The 22,254-nt window shown below is 40.3% G+C and overlaps 2 protein-coding genes across 2 annotated transcripts; one reads left to right on the forward strand and one right to left on the reverse strand.

The window, feature by feature from the left end:
- The first annotated feature begins 24 nt into the window (after window positions 1-24).
- LOC127424236 (hyaluronidase-1-like) lies at window positions 25-9,820 on the forward strand. Its single transcript, XM_051669234.1, has 5 exons — window positions 25-172; window positions 2,407-3,003; window positions 3,885-4,280; window positions 4,418-4,507; window positions 5,751-9,820. Exons 2-5 carry the CDS (start codon window positions 2,482-2,484, stop codon window positions 6,282-6,284), a joined length of 1,542 nt encoding a protein of 513 aa, XP_051525194.1. The 5' UTR covers window positions 25-172; window positions 2,407-2,481; the 3' UTR covers window positions 6,285-9,820.
- A 154-nt stretch (window positions 9,821-9,974) lies between these two features.
- Window positions 9,975-17,925, reverse strand: LOC127424237 (uncharacterized). The gene is made up of 6 exons (XM_051669235.1): window positions 17,855-17,925; window positions 14,212-14,711; window positions 12,525-13,014; window positions 12,252-12,415; window positions 11,158-11,241; window positions 9,975-11,056 (listed from the first exon to the last, which is right to left on the reverse strand). The coding sequence occupies exons 2-6, from the start codon at window positions 14,698-14,700 to the stop codon at window positions 10,931-10,933; spliced, it is 1,353 nt and encodes a 450-aa protein (XP_051525195.1). The 5' UTR covers window positions 14,701-14,711; window positions 17,855-17,925; the 3' UTR covers window positions 9,975-10,930.
- Between the last annotated feature and the right edge of the window lie 4,329 nt (window positions 17,926-22,254).

The raw sequence follows: 22,254 nt of genomic DNA on the forward strand, positions 1-22,254 counted from the left end.
CTTCTTGTACAGTGCCAGGACACTCGAACACTCCAACCTGCACAGATACGCTAATTTCTTATTATTCCTCATCTAGAGGAGCTTTCATACCTGCCCTCTTCATCTTGACCTTTCCTTCTGGATTCTTTGACCTGGAGCTCCAGGCAAACACACCTGATCTTCCAATGCAGAGGTGAGTAACTCTGCTCCATTTCTATCGCAATAGTTCAAAACCGCTGCTCCCCCTAATGAGGGAAATGCAGTTATCAGAGTTTATAAAAGGTTTCTTGCTTTAAAGGTAAACTAAATAGAATGGAAAAGCTAGGTCAATTTTCCTCTGGCTCCTTGAAAGCAGGAACTGGCCTAAAACACCCAAACACCCTAGACTAATCACACCCAACAACAAAAGCTTGCTTTGACATTGTCAGGTTTATAACTGTATGCTAGAAGACACGACTTCACTCTTTGAATGATAATGAGAATGATAACACATCTTTCAGTTCTTTCAATTTAAGTTTCTGACTGTGTATTCTGAGGAAGACACGTTTGATTCAATGTGATGCCATTGCATTTACTTTATTGGGCACACAACAGGCTCTCCTCCATATGTAATGGCTATTCTCCAGCACGGTTTTCAGTCAAAGTCACTTCAGAGTGAACACTCATGCATAAAATGGATCACTTCAATGCTAGAAATTTAGAAATGTTTTTAACAATGTTTCTGCCACTTACAGAGAGCCACAAATCCTTCCTGCCCAAATACCTACCTACTGTGCAAAAGTTATTGTTACTTTTGCTTACTTTTTGAAAAAAGAAAAACGTATAAAAAACAAAAACATTCATAATACAGAGTTACCACAGTTTTACTGAATATAATTGAAATAATAATTTTAGTAAGTATGCTATTTTGGCGGAAACTATGCTAATTTTTGAACGAGTCTGAGAGAATCATTACTGCTCCATTTTCATGGAAAACTCGAACAGTTAACCTTTGCGAAAATTAATTTATGATTACGAAAACAGTATCTACCGAGTAATAATGTGTAAATAAATGTGTTGCATTGATTTGTTCACTGCTGAATAAAGTTTATCGCTAAATAATCAATAAATATATTAAGCATTGAAGCGTTATTAGACTCAGGCTCTGGCGCCATCTATCGAGATCTGGAAAGTCATTCAAATGTAATAGTGGATTTTTTCTTTTGCTCATGGAACAAATGTGTAAGTCAAAATAATATTTGCTGTGGTCTCCCACCGCTGTCGAAGTTTACCCTGCAAACATTTACTTCCGCCTTCCAAAACCCCGTGTGGAAAAGGTCTATTAGTAGATTAGTAGACGTTTCCAGAGTGATTACAGTTTAACGTGGGCAGCACTAATTAATCATGTTACTGATTAATTATCCCAAAGTGTTCTCCTTTGTTTCTTGACGTAGGGTCGTAGGTTTTTTTTTTTATTTTTTTTTTTAGATATTGGTCTACGACTGAGTTGTGACTAAAATGAAGGTTGGAATTTTTATGTCATATTCAGTATCTTGTCACAGGTTAGACAGTTCGGACAGTTTAGCCTGAAATTTTCGCTATTCTATTCGCTTAAATATTAAAGGGATAGTTCACCCAAAAATGAAAATTCTCTCATCATTTACTCACCCTCATGCCATCCCAGATGTGTATGACTTTCTTTCTTCTGCTGAATACAAATGAAGATTTTTAGATTATTTAACTCTATAGGTCCATACAATGCAAGTGAATGGGTACCAAAATTTTGAAGCTCCAAAAGCACATAAGGGCAGCCTAAAAGTTATTAAGTTCCAGTTGTTAAATCCATATCTATAGAAGTGATATTATAAGTGTGGGTGAGAAACAGATCAATATTTAAGTCCTATTTTACTATAATTCTCCACTTTCACTTCATCATTCTTCTTCTGCTTTTGGCGATTCACATTCTTTGTGCATATCGCCTAAAGGGCAAGGAGGAGAATTTATAGGAAGAAAAGGTATTGATCTGTTTCTCACCCACACCTATCATATCGCTTCTGAAGACATGGATTTAACCACTATCTTATGGATTAATTTTATGGTGCCTTTATGTGCTTTTTAGAGCTTCAAAATTTTGGTACTTATTCACTTGCATTGCAATGGACCAACAGAGCTGAGATATTCTTCTAAAAACCTTCGTTTGTGTTCAGCAAAAGAAAGAAAGTCATACACATCTGGGATGGCATGAGGGAGACATAATTAACATAATTCTGTGTGCTACTCCATTGTTCCATATGTTTCATTGTGTGAATAGAGCAGACAGAAACAAAAACAATATTTAAACTAGAATTCATCAAACATGAATATCATACCAAAAAGATTTTGGCTGTTGTCATTTGTTAGGCAATTAATTTTTAATGTTTATTATTACTTTTTACTCTTTCTCTTCAGAAATTATCCCTCTCCAAGGCAGTTTTTGTGTGAATTCAGGGGTGAAGAGCCTTGAAACCTTTTTTGTTCAGCTCCATGGCTGAAAGAAAACACAAATTAATCTCCAAACTCCTCCTCTCCCTCTCTCCTCTACTCCTCCATTTCGGTCTCTTCACCCCTGCGTGTGTCTGCGGTCCTGCCCGGGCCCCCCTTCTTGCTGGTCAGCCATTCCTGGTTCTGTGGGGGGTTCCGGATAAAGACTGTTTAGGTCGGCCGGACCCAGCAGCATTTGGGATGGAGTGGGAAGGCCGTGTGGCAATTTTTTATGAGGATACACTAGGACTCTACCCATATTTCACTGCACATGATTGTCCTGTCAATGGTGGCCTACCGCAACACACCAGCCTTAACCAGCACCTCCAGAGGGTGGAGGGGGATCTGACAGCCACACTACCACAGGCAGGAGCACCTGGGCTGGGGGTACTGCACTGGGATGAGTGGGCACCTCAATGGAGCAGGAACAGGGGCAGTAAAGCAAAGTACCTTGTGGAGTCAAATGGACTTCTCAGAGGTTTTTTTTCTGACTGGAGTGTAGAAGAGTTGGAGAAATGGGCTCAGGTAATGACAATCATAATGTATATGGACATTACAGTATCTTAGAAAAATTAGATATTCAGACACTGACACCTATTGAAGTACAGTATTACATTAACATAACATGTCCACAAAGACACCAGTTACAACACTAACATTACACAGGTTTCATGGAAAATACCTTTCTGTTTTACGGCAAAGAGTCTCACACAAATTGAACACCCATAGACTTTTAAAGGAAATGAAATGTTTGTCATATATTTACAGGGATAGTTCCAAAAATTCTGTCTCCATTTACTCACCCTCATATTATTCCAAACCTGTATGACTTTCTTTCCAGTGGAACACAACAGGAGATATTTGGCAGAATGACAACCTTAAAGGGATAGTTCACCCAAAAATGAAAATTCTCTCATCATTTACTCACCCTCATGCCATCCCAAATGTGTATGACTTTCTTTCATCTGTGAGAACACAAATTAAGATTTTTAGAAAAATATCTCAGCTCTGTTTGTCCATTCAATATTGATGAATGATGGCCTGACCTTTGAAGCTTTAAAAAGCATATAAAGGCAGCATAAAAGTAATCCATATTACTCCAGTGGTTTATTCCATGTCTCCAGAAGCAATATGATAGGTGTGGGTGAGAAACATATAAATATTTAAGTAATTTTTAATACAAATCTCTAGCTTTATCTAGTCGCTGGGGCTAAAGTTCTGCCTAACATCTCCTTTTGTGCTAAATGGGTTTGGAACACATGAGGTTGAGTAAATTATGGCAGAATTTTAATTTTTGAGTAAACTATCCCTTTAAATATAACTTCAAATTTACAAGAATGTTATTATTCTGCATTCTGGTGTATTTATTGATTATAACTTATTTATTGAGTATGATTTCTTGTCAGGTTGACTTTGAAGCAGCAGCACAGTCCATAATGATGGAGACACTGCGAGAGGTGAAGAGACTCCGCCCACAGAGATTATGGGGCATGACCCCATATCCTAACTGCTATAACTATGACTCCACCCAGATGGCATTAGCCAATTACACAGGACGATGCCCTGCAGCAGAAATGGCCCTTAATAATGAGCTGATGTGGCTGTGGAAACGTAGTGGTGCCCTTTACCCAATTCTCTCACTGGAGAAGCTGCAAGAAGGAACCAAAGGGTCATGGCTTTATGCAACCAATCAGATCAGAGAAGCATTACGAGTGGCGGCTCTTGCAGGTACTACCTGTGATCTTCCTGTGTTTCCCTTGATCAAGATTGTGTACGCCTCTACTGACGCCTTTCTCTCAGAGGTAATTAATAGTTGGATGCCATCTGTGAGTGAAACAATGCTGATTGTTACTTAGTACAACCTGAAAATCAGTAGCCATATAAATTGTGCACTTGATGTCTGTATTGAAAAGTTTGCTTTCATTTGTGTGTGTATCAGATTGACCTGGTGAATACTATCGGAGAGAGTGTTGCTTTGGGTGCATCTGGAGTCATTATATGGGAAAAATCTTTAGCAGTTAAAACACAGGTATTTAGTTGATCATTTGTCCATTAATCCATTCCTACCATCCTATCTAACTGTCCTTTCTATTGCAGATTGCTGTGTGCGTGATATTATTTTCAATAATTCGAGCAATCACATACTGGCTATAGACTAGGGCAGAAATTGACAGAATTAGCTGCCCACAGAAAGCAGGATATGGTTACACTGAGGCCAAGGAGAGGCAGAGACCTCTTCACCATCTGTCCTAATAATGCAGAGATTCTAATTACGGGAATAATTCCATGCCAAATTTGAAACAAATTGCCCTGACCTCAGATATTAGGTTCCGTTTTTATTAGGAAAAATTGCATTGCGCTAACAACATGGTACACTGATGCCTGCCAATATGAAAGGGAGGATTCCAATCATTAATGCGAGTTTATTTATTTTTTATTTTCAATTAGTTTATTAATTGTTATCCTCTGTTCAGGTTCAATCCTGTATAATCTTTGCAAATGATTTGACATTACACTGTACTTTTATAATTTAGCCAAGTAAAGGGATAGTTCACCCAAAAATGAAAATTCTCTCATCATTTACTCACCCTCATGCCATCCAAGATGTGTATGACTTTCTTTCTTCAGCAGAACACAAAGGTTTTTAGAAGAATATCTCAGCTCTGTAGGTCCATACAATGCAAGTGAATGATGATCAGACCTTTGTAGCTCCAAAAATCACATAAAGGAAACAAAAGTAATCCATAAGACTCCAGTGTTTAAATCCATATCTTCAGAAGCGATATAATAGGTTTGGGTGAGAAACAGATCAAAATTTAAGTCCTTTGTTTACTTTAAATCTCCACTTTTACTTGTTTAGTTTCACTTTCGCATCTTATAGTGAAAGTTAAAGTGGAGATTTAGAGTAAAAAGGACTTAAATGTTGTTCTGTTTCTCACCCAAACCTATTATATCGCCTCTAAAAATACGGATTTAAACACTGGAGCCATATGGATTACTTTTGTTTCCTTTATGTGATTTCTGGAGCCACAGAGGTCTGATCAATTTTCACTTGCATTGTATGGACCTACAGAGCTGAGATATTCTTCTAAAAATCTTTGTTTGTATTCTGCTGAAGAAAGACAGTCATACATATCTGGGATGGCATGAGGGTGAGTAAATGATGAGAGAATTTTCATTTTTGGGTGAACTATCCATTTAAGCTTAATTAAGCTTAATTGAAAATAATTAAATTGAATTGATATCGTTTTATGCCAATTTATTTCCGACAGAAATCCTGCTCAGAGTTTGGCTCGTACGTCCGTGAGGTTCTCGGCCCTTATGCGGTCAATGTGACCACTGCAGCACGTCTTTGTGGAGTTTCACTGTGTCAGGGACGTGGACGCTGTGTGCGTAAGAAACCAGAAGACCCCACTTACCTGCATCTTCCTTCGGGCCACTTCCTGCTTCTGCCAAATGGGGCGGAAGGTGTCCGGGCCACGGGAGAGCTTCCTGCTGCTTATGTAGACATCTGGAAGAAGGACTTCCGGTGCCAGTGGTTCGAGGCATTGGAGGATGCAGCTGCGGATCAAGACTCAGGTGGTGTGGTGGTAAATCGAATGAAAATAACATCACCTACGGTAAAGACAGTAGTTGGGATAAGCCAGAGTGAGAGTACAGTAGTTCCATTGGTGCCAGTTCCAGTGATGCCTACCAAGCAGACGATAGACAGTGGAAGCTCTGCACCTCATATACTGGCCATCCTTCTTTCCATGCTGGTTCTTATCAACTTCATTATGTTTGATATATCGGGAGCTGGAGTATAGTGGGAGATTATTTTGTCTCCCCAGTTGGCCTAGACTTTGGGTGATGACTTGTTTGCTAATTGCTAATTTTTTTTTTTTTAATTTCTCAAAGAATGAGGCGACCTCAGAGACAAAGTTAAATTCACAGTCTAAACATGACTGAAAGAACTGAATGAAGATCTTGACCAGAACTTGAACGTGACTTGAATGTTGTTTGGTTTTCAGAGCAAAATGAATTAGCAACCTTCTATGAGGTATTGTATAAAACAAATAGGCCCAGTCAAAACGCAGACTAGCTAAGTGCTGAATACTTTTTTTTTACCGATAAATTGTACGAGATTATTTTGTATGTATGAGATAAAAGATTTGAGTCCGTTTTGAGATGGCAACATTAGAAGAAAATAATGCTTAATGAAATAACTGTCTTTAAAACTGTCTGTATCATCAACACAGATAACAATCTATTATTTATATAATCATGTGACGTAAGCATGTGCAATGTCAAACATGTGTAAGCCATCTGACAGAACAGTGATAGCGCATCCATGTGATTTAATGAATGCAGCTGGGCCGGGCTGTAACTCACCTCTGTCTGCATAAACGAATATCTTATCAAATGTTTAATCTCATTTTATCTGTTACATTTTAGCAAAACAGAAACTAGTCAAGTTTACGCTTAATCTAAGCAGCATTAGAAGCCTAATCTGAACATAGTGATCCTTCATAATAAACACTGAAAGTAATTAAAACATTCAGTGACATTATATGAATGACTCTTGGGCAAATCTGGTTGTATTTAAATTACAAAAATTAAACAAATACCCACTGGCAGATGAGAAAAAAAGAGAAAATTATATTCAGGGTCCCCACACCTTTTGATCAATACATTTCCATAGCCTTCTGTGAACTTTTATAGAAGCTGGCATTAAACATATATAATTGCCTGCTTATTAAATATCTTAAAGCTGAGCATAACTAGAAAAAAATATCTTTACTACTGTAACGATGCTGGCAATGACAGGCAAATGATGACAATGAAGTGAAGAACCCAGGTGCAGTTTATTTGCATGAAGCGTGAAAACCAAAAACGTGACTACAAAACATAAACATGAACTAAACTAGACTTGACATGAATTCCAAACGACGTTACATAAACACAATACCTGACAATGGACAATGGCAATCATGAGGCTTAAATACATGGACAAGGGAGAAACATGACAATGATAACCAATGACAAGACAGAACTGATAACAAGGTAACAAGACAATAAACCAATGAAAGCAAGACACATGAACATGGAGGGAAACATGCAATCACATGACCAGGGGACCACATGACACGAAACAGGGAATGACATGACATGGCAGGGAAACACGAAATAACATGACATGGAACACATGACTATAAAACAGGAACTAAACTTCCAAAATAAAAGACATTAACACAAAACATTAACAAAAACACATAAAACCATGACATATTCCCCCCAAAACGAAAACACAGAGTTCAAGAGGGAGCTGGGGGGGGGGTTACCGTGGTGATTTGATGTGGTTAACATGGTACGGCAGGATCCTGACTTGGCCGTGGTAGGCGTGGATGCTGACTCGTTGGTTGTGGCAGACGTGAACACTGGACCGTGGAGCAGAGGCGGGCCTGGACTGTGGAGCAGAAGCGGGCCAGGACCGTGTAGCAGAGGCGGGCCAGGACCGTGGAGCAGAGGCTTGCTTGTGACATGGCATGGAGCAATCTGGCTTGGCTGAGACATGGCATGGAGCAGACTGAAGCTTGGCTGTGACATGGTGTGGAGCAGACTGAGGTTAGGCTGTGACATGGCGTGAAGCAGACTGAGGTTAGGCTGTGACATGGCGTGAAGCAGACTGAGGTTAGGCTGTGACATGGCGTGAAGCAGACTGAGGTTAGGCTGTGACATGGCGTGAAGCAGACTGAGGTTAGGCTGTGACATGGCGTGAAGCAGACTGAGGTTAGGCTGTGACATGGCGTGAAGCAGACTGAGGCGTTATTGTGATGGGCTCATGCTGTAACATGGCATGGAGCAGGCTGAGGCGTGGCTGTGACATGGCATGGAGCAGGCAGAGGCATGGCTGTGACATGGCATGGAGCAGGCTGAGGTGTGGCTGTGACATGGCATGGAGCAGGCTGAGGCGTGGCTGTGACATGGCATGGAGCAGGCTGAGGCGTGGCTGTGACATGGCATGGAGCAGGCTGAGGCGTGTCTGTGACATGGCATGGAGCAGGCTGAAGCGTGGCTGTGACATGGCATGGAGCAGACTCAGGATCCGGGGCAGAAGGTGGCGCAGGCTCGGCGACCATGACGTGGGACCCTGGCTCGTCGACCGTGACGTGGGACCCTGGCTCGGCGACCGTGACGTGGGACCCTGGCTCGGCGGCCGTGACGTGGGACCCTGGCTCGGCGGCCGTGACGTGGGACACTGGCTCGGCGGCCGTGACGTGGGACCCTGGCTCGGCGGCCGTGACGTGGGACCCTGGCTCGTCGACCATGATGTGGGACGCTGGCTCGGCGGCCGTGACGTGGGACCCTGGCTCGGTGGCCGTGATGTGGGACTCTGGCTCGTTATCCACCTACCCCAAAGTGAACGGCCCACTTATCAGTAGGGCAAGGTCGATATACTGAGTCAGGCTGTAGGTACACCAACCGTCAGGCATCAGGGAGGAGACCGGCTCATTCAGCCCAAAACTGAAACAGTCCCTAAAGGCAATCTCATTTAAGTCGACCCTGCAGGCCAGAGCGCAGAAGTCCTCTACTTATTCCTCCATGGGACGATTCGCCTGACGTAAACGAAGTAGCTGAACTGCTAGGTTCATTTTGCGGTCAGGTATTCTGTAACGATGCTGGCAATGATAGGCAGACGATGACGATGAAGTGAAGAACCCAGGTGCAGTTTATTTACATGAAGCATGAAAACCAAAAATGTGACTACAAAACATAAACATGAACTAAACTAGACTAGACTAGACTTGACTTGACTTGACTTCCAAACAACGTTACATAAACACAATACCTGACAATGGACAATTGCAAAGATGAGGCTTAAATACATGGACAAGGGAGAAACATGACAATGATAACCAATGACAAGACAGAACTGATAACAAGGTAACAAGACAAACCAATGAAAGCAAGACACATGAACATGGAGGGAAACGTGCAATCAAATGACCAGGGGACCACATGACATGAATGACAACTACTGGATATTCCATGACTTTTCCAGGCCTGAAAATCACACTTTTGCAGTTCTCTGAGATGTGCAGGTTTTCCATGGCCGTGGGAACCCATTCAATATTAACTCAACAATAATAAACACATGTCTACATTTTTTACATGTCTGTGAATTCATCAGAGATCAGAAGGGAAGGCAGAGGGACACCTTTTGTTTACCAGTGAATATTTATCCTGGTAGGGCCAAATGAGGACACGAACAGTCTGACTCACATATACACACATTGTGCCCCATCCCTGAGAATTTGTCACTGAGTCATGTTGGAAATCAGGACACTGCTATAACTGAACTCTGCATCAGCAGACCAGCAGCAAAAGACACCATTACAGAGAAACTCTAAAGAAAACTGCAAATCAATAGCTTAAAGATCAATAAGTTCTACAGCCTAAATACTGTATATAATCCAAAAAAAAGGTTATGCAATTACTGAGCAGAGTCACTGAAATCATGTAGATCATTCTAGCAAATTTATTGTGGTATATATCATTATTTAAAATATACATTAATGACAGATTGTTGGACAAATCAGTGTTTTAGTTAGCAAGACAGAGCGATAAAGAGAGACAGAGTGAGAGCCTGTTCAAACCAGACAGAAATGTAAAGATCATTTTCACTGGTAAAAAACTTTCAACCATCCTCTTTATCTTTTTTTTGCCCACCCACCTTTGTCTCGATTCTCTCTCCCCATCCTCCTGGATTTTTTCTAATGACGAACACTTTTATACAGGAAAACATGAGACATTTGTCATGACTCAATGAAGAGCCCAAAATTGTCAGACAACCCAATGCAGTGCTTGCATTAAAACCTAATAATGGTCGCTGTGGTTACAGGAGCTGATCTGGGATGCACAGCATCCATCCTGCAGAAACAGACATCTGGGAGGAACAAGTATCCACAGAGCATGGCTTCCAGTTCATGTTTCCATACTGGCAAATATTTGTGTTCCACACATTACTACTCTATATCTAAGATTTGAGGAATGACATGGTCTTTCAAAACACCCACCTACACACTCACTTCATAAACAAGGGCAACACTAACCACAACCAGTAGCCCAAAATTCACCAATAACACATAGAGTCCTTCCTGTGGTCATGCAGATGGTGCTGGACGGAGTGAGTCACAGGGAGGAGTCAATAACGTCTCCCTGGGCGATCATTCTAGAGGGGAGGAGCTGCAACAAAAAGGAGATGCTTACAGATGTGGCCTCCAAGGGGAAGGACAAGAACCAAGCAGTCTCTAAGGGGACAAGCACTTGCAGAGCATTGCTAGGAAACATTACAATTAGCAAAATGATTCCATTGCATTATATTTAGCAGAATGACTGCAGAGGGCGGAGACACAGCATTTCTCCAAGGGGTGGAGTTTCCACTTGGCAAGGGTGTGGTTTGTTGTCATAGTTACTTGCAGATGGCTTCCAGTGCATCAAGGGTTCGTTTGATGTCTCTGATCTGAGCAGCTAAAGTATGTATTGGTTGCATGGAGCGATCTAACTCCTCACACCGTGCCATGAGTGTGTACATTCCCTGCAAGCACACACATACACAAAGCAAAATATAATATAACAAGAAAGAAATATGATACAGCAAAACTTTCCCCAGGCCACATAACCAAAAGCCTCTCTCACCTTTATACTCATGTCCACTGACTCTCCCAAACTGTCCACTGAGTCTCTGTAAGTCTGGATATAACCGACACTTAGTGCAGTCATCTAGAGAGAAAGAGACATTTTCATTTATGTTCAAACCACAATGTGCACTATATGGGTGTGTATAAATGCATATGTATTTTAATAAGAGCCATAATTATATAAATAGTGGCCCCAAAAAGCATTTAGCCTCTCAAGTACTATTTGAATTAGACAACTACATGTCAAACCAAGTGGCATCTGAAAAACTAATGTTGCTAGACCTTTTCCAAGAACATATATAACTTTTTCCACTTTTCCACTTACTTTTAACAAACTCATCCCTGTTAACTATAGGCTTAGTTCATCACATTAAAGTGATAGTTCACCCAAACATTAAAATTCTCTCATTATTTACTAACACTCATGCATCCCAGATGTGAATTTTGTTTCTTCGGCAGAACATAAACAAAGATTTTTAGAAGAATATCTCAGCTCTGTAGCTCTTCAAATTGCAAGTGAATGGATCAGACCTTTGTAGCTCCAAAAATCACATAAAGGAAATATAGAAGTAATCCATAAGACTCCAGTGATTAAATCTATATTTTCAAAAGGAATATAATAGGTGTGGGTGAGAAACAGATAAAAATTAAAGTCCTTTTTTTACTCTAAATTTCAACTTTCACTTTTACATCTGAAAGTCACATGTGGTGCCTGTTTAATTTCACTTCTGAAAGTGAAAGTTAAAGTGGAGATTTAGAATAAACAGGACTTAAATAATGTTCTGTTTCTCACCCACACCTCTTAAATTGCTTCAAAGAAGGGGGTAATGATGAGAGAATTTAGATTTTTGGGTGAACTATTACTTTAACTTTGGACATGTTCCACTAAGTTTGACAACCAGTGAGCGTCCAAATACTTTTAACAGTATATCTATTGTTTAGTAATTTAAAACCCAACACACTTTTTTAATCAAATGTTTCACTTGAATAGTGTGCTTGTGTTTTCTTGTGCCACTTGGTTTGTTAAGTAGTGGCCAATTACATTTTGGGACCAGGACCACTATATGGCTCTTGAAGCAGAGTTATACTCACGTTCTGTATGGTTCCATTGAGGCTCCGCAGCATCAGTTCTACGCTCTGTGCCACTTCTTGTGTGTGTCTCTGTAGGTCCACTAGCACTGATGGGTCAATGGGCGGAATATCAGCAGGCCGACGCAGAGAGCCACGTCCACGTACAACCGGCCCCGAGCAGTCCGCTGCAGTAGTCATATACATAAACAGATAAAATATTGTTCAAACAATCAAATACAACACTGGCTAGCCGCAGTCTGCCTCCATCCCCACCAAACACCCCCATGTACTCACAGTCTGTGTCCAGATTCAGCCGCAAGCTCAATTTAATCTTCTGTTCAAGATTTTTGGTGATGAAGTGTGTGAGATCTCCATCACGACTGACTGTTCCCTCCAATTCTAGGGCACTGGAAATGGTGGCTCGGCGTCCCTCCGCCTGCCCACCTCTAGTCCCGCCTCCTCGTGCCCCGCCTCCACATGCCCCACTGATTTCATCCAGGCTCTTACTGTCCTGCATGCCACGCACAACACGTTCTCGCTCTGGCACAGACCGCACATGCACCTCTGCCATCACGTGAGCTGGGCACCGCAAATCATCAAGGTCTGGCAGCAGAGGTGGAGTGGCCTGGTCAGGGGGAGGGGCTGGAACAAGGGGAGGGGCCTCATCAGGAGAAATGGAAGTATTTGGTCGGACTTCATCATGGGATGAGGACAAACTGGTATTGGACCATCCATCAATTTCAGAGTGAGTGGTAGGGTGTTCTGTTGAAAGGGCTTCAACTGGCTGTGAAGAGGTGATAAAAATTAGGCTTCAAATACATCAGTTTGTAGATCAATAGAATGCAACCGTCTGGTTCCGACAGAAAAAATCCCATTAATTTTTTCTATAAATGAACTGATTTTCAATGATAACTTGTAAAACTTTAAAGACAGACCTACTATGAGCTCCAAGGTTGTTCATCGATGGTAAATGCTTTTGTTGAATTCATCAGTCTGCATTGTATCAGCATCATTAAAAAAATCATGTTTGATAGCGGTATTCCTGGTGAACAACTACATTACCCATGATCCAGCAGAGAAAGCTTTACTAATCGGGGATCCGCAGCCAACAAAGCGAATGGCGCTGCGAAATGAGCCCAGAAGCGTCCGCCCACTTCCATGACGCACTGTGAGTTATGCAATCGAGTCGGTATCCCTTCACCTTTAAACTACTTATATATTTGTACATATCAGAATATTTTGCAATAAACATATAACATATTGTTTCTTTACATATAATTAACAACCTAAAATATATTTTTTATTTTCTTATATTCTATTACGTCATTTGCAATGCTTCACGAGATTGTAGTTCATGTCCTCGTGAAAGACGGAACAAACACAATCTTGTACCTTTGTCTTCTTGTCTGATTTTCAAAAACGTTTTGCCTCAATACAAAGTTTGTAATGTGTGATTCACCTGGTTGCTTTGGTTCATGGACTACAATGCTTTTACTGAGGATTTTATGAAAAGTCTATGCGAAAAATGAGAAATGGGACAAAATCTTCCGGAACGTAGATGGCTGAAAAAGTGGCCCGGCACTGATGTGCTCTATGAGACAATAGATAAACAACTGCAGATATCTGGTCCAAAAACAGCCAAAATGTACTGTGGGGCAAACATACTTTAGACTGAACAGTTCTAAAGCTGGTCTTCAAAGTTCTTCATGTTTCAAGTCTATAAACCAGGTCTAAAACTGTTATTGTAGAAACACAGACATGATGATGTGCAAAAACTTAATCTCAGTAACTTCCCAGATCTGAGATACAACTTGCCAATAATGTACATATTTGTGTGACTGTGCATTTATCCTGTTGTTCTCAATAGCTTTACCCTCTTTTAACACTTCTAACTAAGAAGTCTGAACTCATACATAAAGTCTTACTATTTAATAATTTTTTGGAATGGGGTACCAAGGCATATTTTCAATGTAACTCTTACCTGTACAGAAATAAGAGTCTCTTTCCTTTGCTTGATCTCTCTCTTGTCAATAATGTTGACCTCTCCATCATCCCGCTTTTCTTCCTCCTTTTCTCCTCTCCATTCTTCCAGTTCTCTTTTAGAGCGAGCTTGTGTTGGATCTTTCTCAGTGGATTGTGTGTCCACGTGTGTGCCACCTTCAGTTGGCAAGTGTATGTGTGTGGTGTGTTGAACTAACAATTTGTCTAAGTGAACTGTGTGTGATTGGAGTGTGTTTGTTTCTCTGCATACCGAGTCCATGTGTTCAAGTGTCTGTGTAAGAGTCTCTGACAGGGCAGGCGTACCCTCGTGAGGTTCTTGTTCGGAAAAGTCAGCCACATCCTTGAACTTTAACCCCTGGGGGGTGAAACCATGAGGTCCTGACCAATCTGAGGTCTTAGGAGAGTCAGATGTGTCCACCCCATTGACTGCTCCCTGCACATCCAGACCGGTCACAGGAGAGTGGCTCATCCCTCCACCCGCTACAACAGGAAAAAAAGAAAAAATCACCATCATCATTATAATTACCATCTATGTAATACAGGGCTTGACAATAAGTACTGCCCAATGGCTCGGGTCCACTGTGTGAGAGATTCAGGCCAGTTGCTAGGACTGTCACTTGCCAGATCGGGCCAGTGCTGCATTTATTAAATTGCTGCACGCAACATTAAAACCACCTGCCTAATATTGTGTAGCTCCACCTCGTGCCACCAAAACAGCACCAACTCGCTATTCTTCTCACCACCATTGTACAGAGAGGTTATCTGAGTTACTGTAGACTTTGTCAGTTTGAACCAGTCTGGCCATTCTCTGTTGACCTCTCTCATCAACAAGGCATTTCCGTCCACAGAACTGCCCCTTACTAGATGTTTTTTGTTTTTGGCACCATTCTGAGTAAATTCTAGAGACTGTTGTGTGTGAAAATCCCAGGAGATCAGCAGTTACAGAAATACTCAAACCAGCCCATCTGGCACCAACAATCATCCATGCAATTATCTAATCAGCCAGTCATGTGGCAGCAGTGCAGTGCATAAAATCATGCAGATATGGGTCAGGAGCTTCAGTTAATGTTCATATAAAAAAAAAAAAAAAAATGATCTCAGTGATTTGGACCGTGGCATGATTGTTGGTGCCAGATGGGCTGGTTTGAGTATTTCTGTAATTGCTGATCTCCTGGGATTCTCACACACAACAGTCTCAAAAAACATCCAGTGAGGGACAGTTCTGTGGATGGAAATGCCTTGTTGAGAGAGGTCAACAGAGAATGGTCAGACTGGTTTGAACTGACAAAGACTACGGTAACTCAGATAACCGCTCTGTACAACTGTGGTGAGCAGAACAGCATCTCAGAATGCAAGACATCTGAAGGTGTCCTGTGGTATCTGGCACCAAGACGTTAGCAGCAGATCCTTTAAGTCCTGTAATTTGCAAAGTGGGGCCTCCATGGATCGGACTTATTAGTCCAGCACATCCCATAGATGCTCAATCGGACTGAAATCTGGGGAATCTGGAGGCCAATTCAACACCTTGAACTCTTTGTCATGTTCCTCAACCATTCCTGAACAATTTTTGCAGTGTGGCAGGGCACATTATCCTGCTGAAAGAGGCCACTGCCATCAGGGAATACCGTTGCCATGAAGGGGTATATGTGGTCTGCAACAATCTATAGGTAGGCGGTGCGTGTCAAAGTAACATCCACATGAATGCCAGGACCCAAGGTTGCCCAGAGCATCATACTGCCTCCGCCGTCCTGCCTTCTTCCCATAGTGCATCCTGCTGCCATCTCTTCCTCAGGTAAACGACACACACGCACCCAGCCGTCCACATGATCTAAAAGAAAACGTGATTCATCAGACCAGCAACCTTCTTCCTTTGCTCCATGGTCCAGTTCTGACGCTCACGTGCCCATTGTAGGTGCTTTCGGCGGTAGACAGGGGTCAGCATGGGCACTTTGACCGGTCTGTGGCTACGCAGCCCCATACGCAGCAAGCTGCGACGTATTGTGTGTTCTGACACCTTTCTATCATGGCCAGCATTATGTTTTTCAGCTATTTGTGCAAATTTGTACAGTAACTCTTCTGTGGGATCGGACCAGACAGGTTTGCCTTCGCTCCCCAGGCGCATCAGTGAGCCTTGGGCACCCATGACCTGTCGCCGGTTCACAGATTGTCCTTCCTTGGACCACTTTTGGTAGGTACTAACCACTGCATATCAGGAACACCCCATAAGACCTGCCTTTTTGGAGATGCTCTGACCCAGTCGTCAAGCCATCACAATTTGGCCCTTGTCAAAGTCTCTCGAATCCTCACACTTGCCCATTTTTCCTGCTTCCAACACATGAAATTCAAGAACTGACTGTTCACTTGCTGCCTAATATATCCCACCCCTTGACAGGTGCCATTGCAATCGAGATAATCCATGTTATTCACTTCACCTGTCAGTGGTTTTAATATTGTGGCTGATCAGTGTATATATACATATATTCCACTTCTGACACTTTTTTAAAACCATGATGGTAAAAACATATATTTTTAATATTTGTGTAAAAATCTGAACCGTAGAACAGTAGAAAAATCCTTAGCATTGAGCCCTGTATTAAATTATGCACTGATAACTGCAACAGCACTATGTACTTTGTGTCTATAACTGTGTTTTTATGGGTTTTACATGTTACGTTGCACTCTCTTTTATTAAACACCTCATGAGAAACAGTCAACTCAATCAAGTTCAGATAATAGTTTAATAAAGTACATCTATCTACCTATTTGATCTGTCTATCTATGGATCAACATCATAGCTTATACTGTGCATTGTAAATGCATGTAGTTAAAAGGTATTGGCCTTTCTTTATTTCAACAACAACAACAACAACAAAAAACAAAACAAAAAATTTAAAGCATAGAATAGAATGACAGGACATTGTCATAAAAAATATTTTTCAAATTAGCTGTAAAACGATGAAAGGTGCTATTAAATCACATAATAGATATATGATATCACTTTAGCCTACATTCAAACCCTGTTAATCAGTTTATTCATCACAAAGTTGTGAAATAATCTCAAGACCAAAAATCACCTTGTCATGAATGGTCTTGCAGTTCATAAGTCGATGAAGTTAATTTTTTGACAGCTGTCGTTACAAACGGTCAGTGAACTTGTTGGTTAGCGGTGAGATCACATATTTAATTTAATGACATAAGCGCTACAATGTAGTCAGATTTTATCATGTGTTAGCTTGTCGCTCTCTCTCTCATGATAGAGGAACTGAAATCATATGACGCTGAAAGCATCAGCTAAAACAATGATGTACAGTCCTTATGACTCATACAAATAAGAACTACGGCATTTAATCTAACCTTTAGCATCACAACCAGACAAACAAATCGTATTCCAGCCAGATAATAGCGTGAAAGAAAAGAAAAATATTAAGGAAAGCAACTAGGATCACCTGACATTAGATTTAAGATGAGCTTTAGCTTTGTCGCAGGCCTCTAAATCCGCAGATATCGGCGAAAACCAACCACTTTATTACTGTTATTAACAAACCACTGGAAAGTTTTGAATAATTTTGTAATCTGTAAGAGGTTTGTACAGCGCTTGGGGATTTTGGAAGGTAAATATTTACCTGCAGCTCTTCGCACAGGATGAAAGTTGCCAGGAAACGCGTCCGCACTAAATATTTGTCGTACTAGATCACAAACGTTGACGTTATAGTTCCGTACTACAGACCAGGATACATATCATTGCATAGAAGACGTGCATAAAATCACTCTCAAAAGTATTTTGTGTGTTTATGTGGTATATTTTAATATATTTTCTCAGAGGAGTGCATTTAAGATTAAATAAATACGGTTGATTCTTAAACCTATAAAGAAATGTCCGAGTCCTGTATTAATTAATTTAATCGAAATCATAAGGAACAAATAATACATTAAAATTAAGAGCAAATTTGCAAAATATCGAAATTTAGGCTATTTTTAGGGCAATTAAGATCCTTACAGGCCAGCGAACCATTGCACAATATATATATATATATATATATATATATATATATATATATATATATATATATATATATATATATATTTTTTTTTTTTTTTTTTTTTTTTTTTTTTTACTGAATAAATTAGAAAAATAATGTCTTACCGTAAAATCATCATTTAAAAATACAGTAAATTAATGAGGTAAATAAAGTACCCTGAAAATAATGTCACATTGCCAAAATATATTTGTACACAGGGATGTCTAGACAGTCTGTCCTGACATACGTATAGTACACACATTTCACCACAAGGGGCGATAGACACCGCTGGAGGAGCATGAAGTTCTCTCCCACGTCCTATGCAGTTAGCTGTGTATTTTTTACCCTGCACTCTACTGTCATTTTATATCTTTGAATTAAAGGAAAATGTTAACCACAACCTTAGGTCAGCTTTGGCCCTGTTCCAAAACCCTGACCAAGACTGAAACCTCTAAAATGAAAGACCCTGTTATTATCCACAAAAAAGAAGAAGAAAAACCCTACTTACAATAAACCTTGTTTTAAGTACAGCCAGAGTGACAATGTGAGTCACAGCCTTGCCCTTTTCTTACTCTATCTCTAGCTCCTTCTTTAATGAATCTCTATCTCTGTATGTCATTTAGGTCAATATAAAAGCACATTTGCAAACCATTTTACTTCCGTTTTGTGACATATTGCCATATTACCTACAACAGTAGCCTAAAACCATGACTAAATAGCTATTTGGGTATTGGTTAAAGGGATAGTTTACCCAAAAATGACCCTCACCCTCATGCCATCCCAGATGTATTACTTTCTTCTGATGACTTCAATCCTTCGCTGTCATAGGTCATGAAGTGCTAACAAAACTTATCGAAACATCAAAAGCCACAACATGTATGTTAGATCCAATACCAACTAAGCTCTTAAAAGAAGTATTCCCTGTAATCTCAGAGCCTCTTCTTAATATTATTAACTCCTCGCTATCCTTAGGACATGTTCCAAGAAACTTTAAAATGGCAGTTATCAAACCACTTATTAAGGAGCCACAACTTGATCCTGGAGAATTGGCTAATTACAGACCCATTTCAAATCTCCCGTTTATGTCGAAAATACTTGAAAAGATTGTGTCCTCCCAGCTATGTTAATTTCTACAGAGAAATGGTATATATGAACAATTTCTGTCAGGATTTAGGGCCCATCACAGTACAGAGACTGCACTTATCTGAGTATAAATGACTTGCTCTTATCATCTGATCGCAGCTGCATTTCTCTTCTAGTGCTTTTAGATCTTAGTGCTGCCTGAGACATGATAGATCACGACATTCTCTTGAATAGGCTGGAGAATTATGTTGGCATTTGTGGAATTGTATTAGCATGGTTTATTTCCTATTTAGCAGACCGCTACCACTTTGTCTATGTAAATGAGGAATTGTCAAACCAAACAAAAGTAAAGTATGGAGTGCCACAGGGATCAGTTTCAGGGTCTCTTTTCTCCTTGTATATGCTTCCCCTGGGAGATATTATCTGGAATCGTGGAATAAGTTTCCACTGTTATGCCGACGATACCCAACTTTATATTTCTTCTAAACCCAACAAAAATCCAAAATTCTCCAAATTAGCAGAGTGTATCAATGAAATAAAAGATTAGATGGCCAGAAATGTCCTTCTACTACATCGTCTCCAACAGCGAAGAACTTAGGTGTTATATCTGATACCAATCTGTCCTTTGAAAATCAAATTACCAATGTTTGTAGAACAGCATTCTTCCACTACATACAAGGCTTTGAATGATCTAGCTCCACAGTACTTAAGTGACCTTCTACCATGCTATATTCCATCACGTTCATTACGATCGCAAAAGTCTGGCCTGTTAATAGTTCCTAGAATATCAAAATCCACAAAAGGAGGTAGATCCTTTTCATATTTGGCTCCTAAGCTATGGAATAGTCTCCCTAACACTGTTCGGGATGCAGACACACTCACTCAATTTAAGTCTAGACTAAAGACAGGCCTGGTTCCAGATCAAAATCACTGAGGGTGCTTCTGAAAATAGTGGGGGTGCTCTGTATTAAGTGGAGATGTATTGTGATTACAAATTTTTAATAGATTAAATCATGTTTAAATTCTACTAAAACAACGTAAAGAACAGTTTTTCATGTACAAAACATTTATTGCTTCATTTTTTTGTATTTTTTTTTTCCATGATCTGTCGCTGAAAATGATAGCAAAATGCTGCACCTGCAGATTAGGACATACATTGATACAGCATTTTGTGTGTTCACAAAATGCAGGGATTTTTGTGTTTGCTGGGATTCAAGAAAATCTGCTTGCCAATTTACAGTATTAGTCTAACATATTCAATTGAGCAGGGGTGTGCAATTATTTTGGTACGGGACCACATCAGCCGTTATGTACAACATGGCAGAGAGATACCAGAAGTAGTAGTGCACTCAATGAATGATGCACAATTTTCTGAAGTGTATACAGACTGATGGGACCATTCTGCGATTGCTTAAAGTTTTGCTGCTACTTTTCTATCATGTGTTAGTAAAACTAAATAAAGGCTGAGTATAATTATTAATTGTTTATTTTACCATACTTCAATGCAGTGGTAATTTAGTATTCAATTTAACACTCTATATCAGGATTCTGGTTTAATAGTAAAATAAAATATTCGGAAATTAAAGATTCTAAAAGCTTATTTTAAAGTTGGCCGCAAAGTGGACCCGTTTACTTAATTTATTCTGAAAACATTATCAACCTGTTTACACAGCCTTGGGTCACGATGTGGTTCTTGTCAGTGGTTTGTTTGGCATCCCATTCAGCACACCACTGAATAAAACAGGCTGCATGACACTGATAAACGATTACTGCCACAGTAACATTCACATCCAGTTGTGAGGGACTTCAGCATTTCACAAATAACACAAAGAACAAACATATTTCTCTTTCGTTTGGTTTTGCTCACGTGTCCCCTCCGTGTGCGAATGATGTAAACATCTGTTGGGATTTTACTAAAATTCATCACTGAAAATGTTTGCTCGCAGACTTGACACTAAGCAGCACACGCAGCGTCATGAATGGACACAGAGTGGCTGCATCACACTTTTCTTTGAGCATAATATTGCACTATTGAGCGCTAAGCTTCTTTTTTTTTTTTTTTTCGAAGAGGAGAGAGAGAGAGAGCACACACTCGCATGCATGGTTGCCAGACTGCATAAATTAAGTATGAAATAAGGTGAAATATTTCCTATTTGTGCATTTATAAATCTCTGCTTTGGGTGTTGCATCTATTATCTGGCAACCCTGAGCATATTAAAAGCTTGTGGATGCGCGATAGGTCCTAAAGCCAGATAAATGAAAGATCTAATAAAAACGTTCATGATAAATCGACCTGCGGGCAGTAGTTTGCCCTGGTCGGCAATTGAAGGTGCTCTAAGGTTCGTTTGAGGGTGCTTAGCACCACGCCTGACTAAAGACTCATCTATTTAGCCAGGCATACACCTAATTTATCCTTCAATTCACAATTAGGCTCCTTTAGTTAGGTCTGCCGGAACCAGAAACCAGAAACATTTATGATCTATAACTCTGCAATAAATTGAATGCCAGATAAGTTAATATTATTCTATTTGTTTCCCTGTCTCAACCACAGAATCCCTATCCTGAGGTCACCAGAACCGGCTGGATCAAGCTCCATTCCTGTTTCGTGTTGGACTCCACTGCTACGTGTCTCTGAGTGATGACAACTAATAGCAGCCGGTGCCAGCCAAATATCACTTCAGTCTATTACGATGGACTTCTGAGGATGAACTGATGCCAACTCCAACCATAAGTCATGGGATACACAGGGTTGGGAAGGTTACTTTTGAAATGTATTCCACTACAGATTACAGAATACATGCTGTAAAATGTAATTTGTAACGTATTCCATTAGATTACTCAAGGTCAGTAACGTATTCTAAATACTTTGGATTACTTCTTCAGCACTGGTAGATATTTTCACTTGTTTTGACTATAAAAAC

The sequence above is a fragment of the Myxocyprinus asiaticus genome, chromosome 33, assembly GCF_019703515.2.
Source record: "Myxocyprinus asiaticus isolate MX2 ecotype Aquarium Trade chromosome 33, UBuf_Myxa_2, whole genome shotgun sequence".
Taxonomy (NCBI): Eukaryota; Metazoa; Chordata; class Actinopteri; order Cypriniformes; family Catostomidae; genus Myxocyprinus; species Myxocyprinus asiaticus.

Excerpts from the sequence above, each read along its gene's own strand:
- LOC127424237 (XM_051669235.1), bottom strand. The coding sequence starts at position 14,700 with ATGAGCCACTCTCCTGTGACCGGTCTGGATGTGCAGGGAGCAGTCAAT. Across the intron at positions 12,416-12,524 it reads GCTGAATCTGGACACAGACT|CGGACTGCTCGGGGCCGGTT; the intron begins GTGAGTACATGG and ends TGACTACTGCAG. Across the intron at positions 11,242-12,251 it reads TCAATGGAACCATACAGAAC|ATGACTGCACTAAGTGTCGG; the intron begins GTGAGTATAACT and ends CTTTCTCTCTAG.
- LOC127424236 (XM_051669234.1), top strand. The coding sequence starts at position 2,482 with ATGGCTGAAAGAAAACACAAATTAATCTCCAAACTCCTCCTCTCCCTC. Across the intron at positions 4,281-4,417 it reads CTGACGCCTTTCTCTCAGAG|ATTGACCTGGTGAATACTAT; the intron begins GTAATTAATAGT and ends TGTGTGTATCAG. Across the intron at positions 4,508-5,750 it reads CTTTAGCAGTTAAAACACAG|AAATCCTGCTCAGAGTTTGG; the intron begins GTATTTAGTTGA and ends TATTTCCGACAG.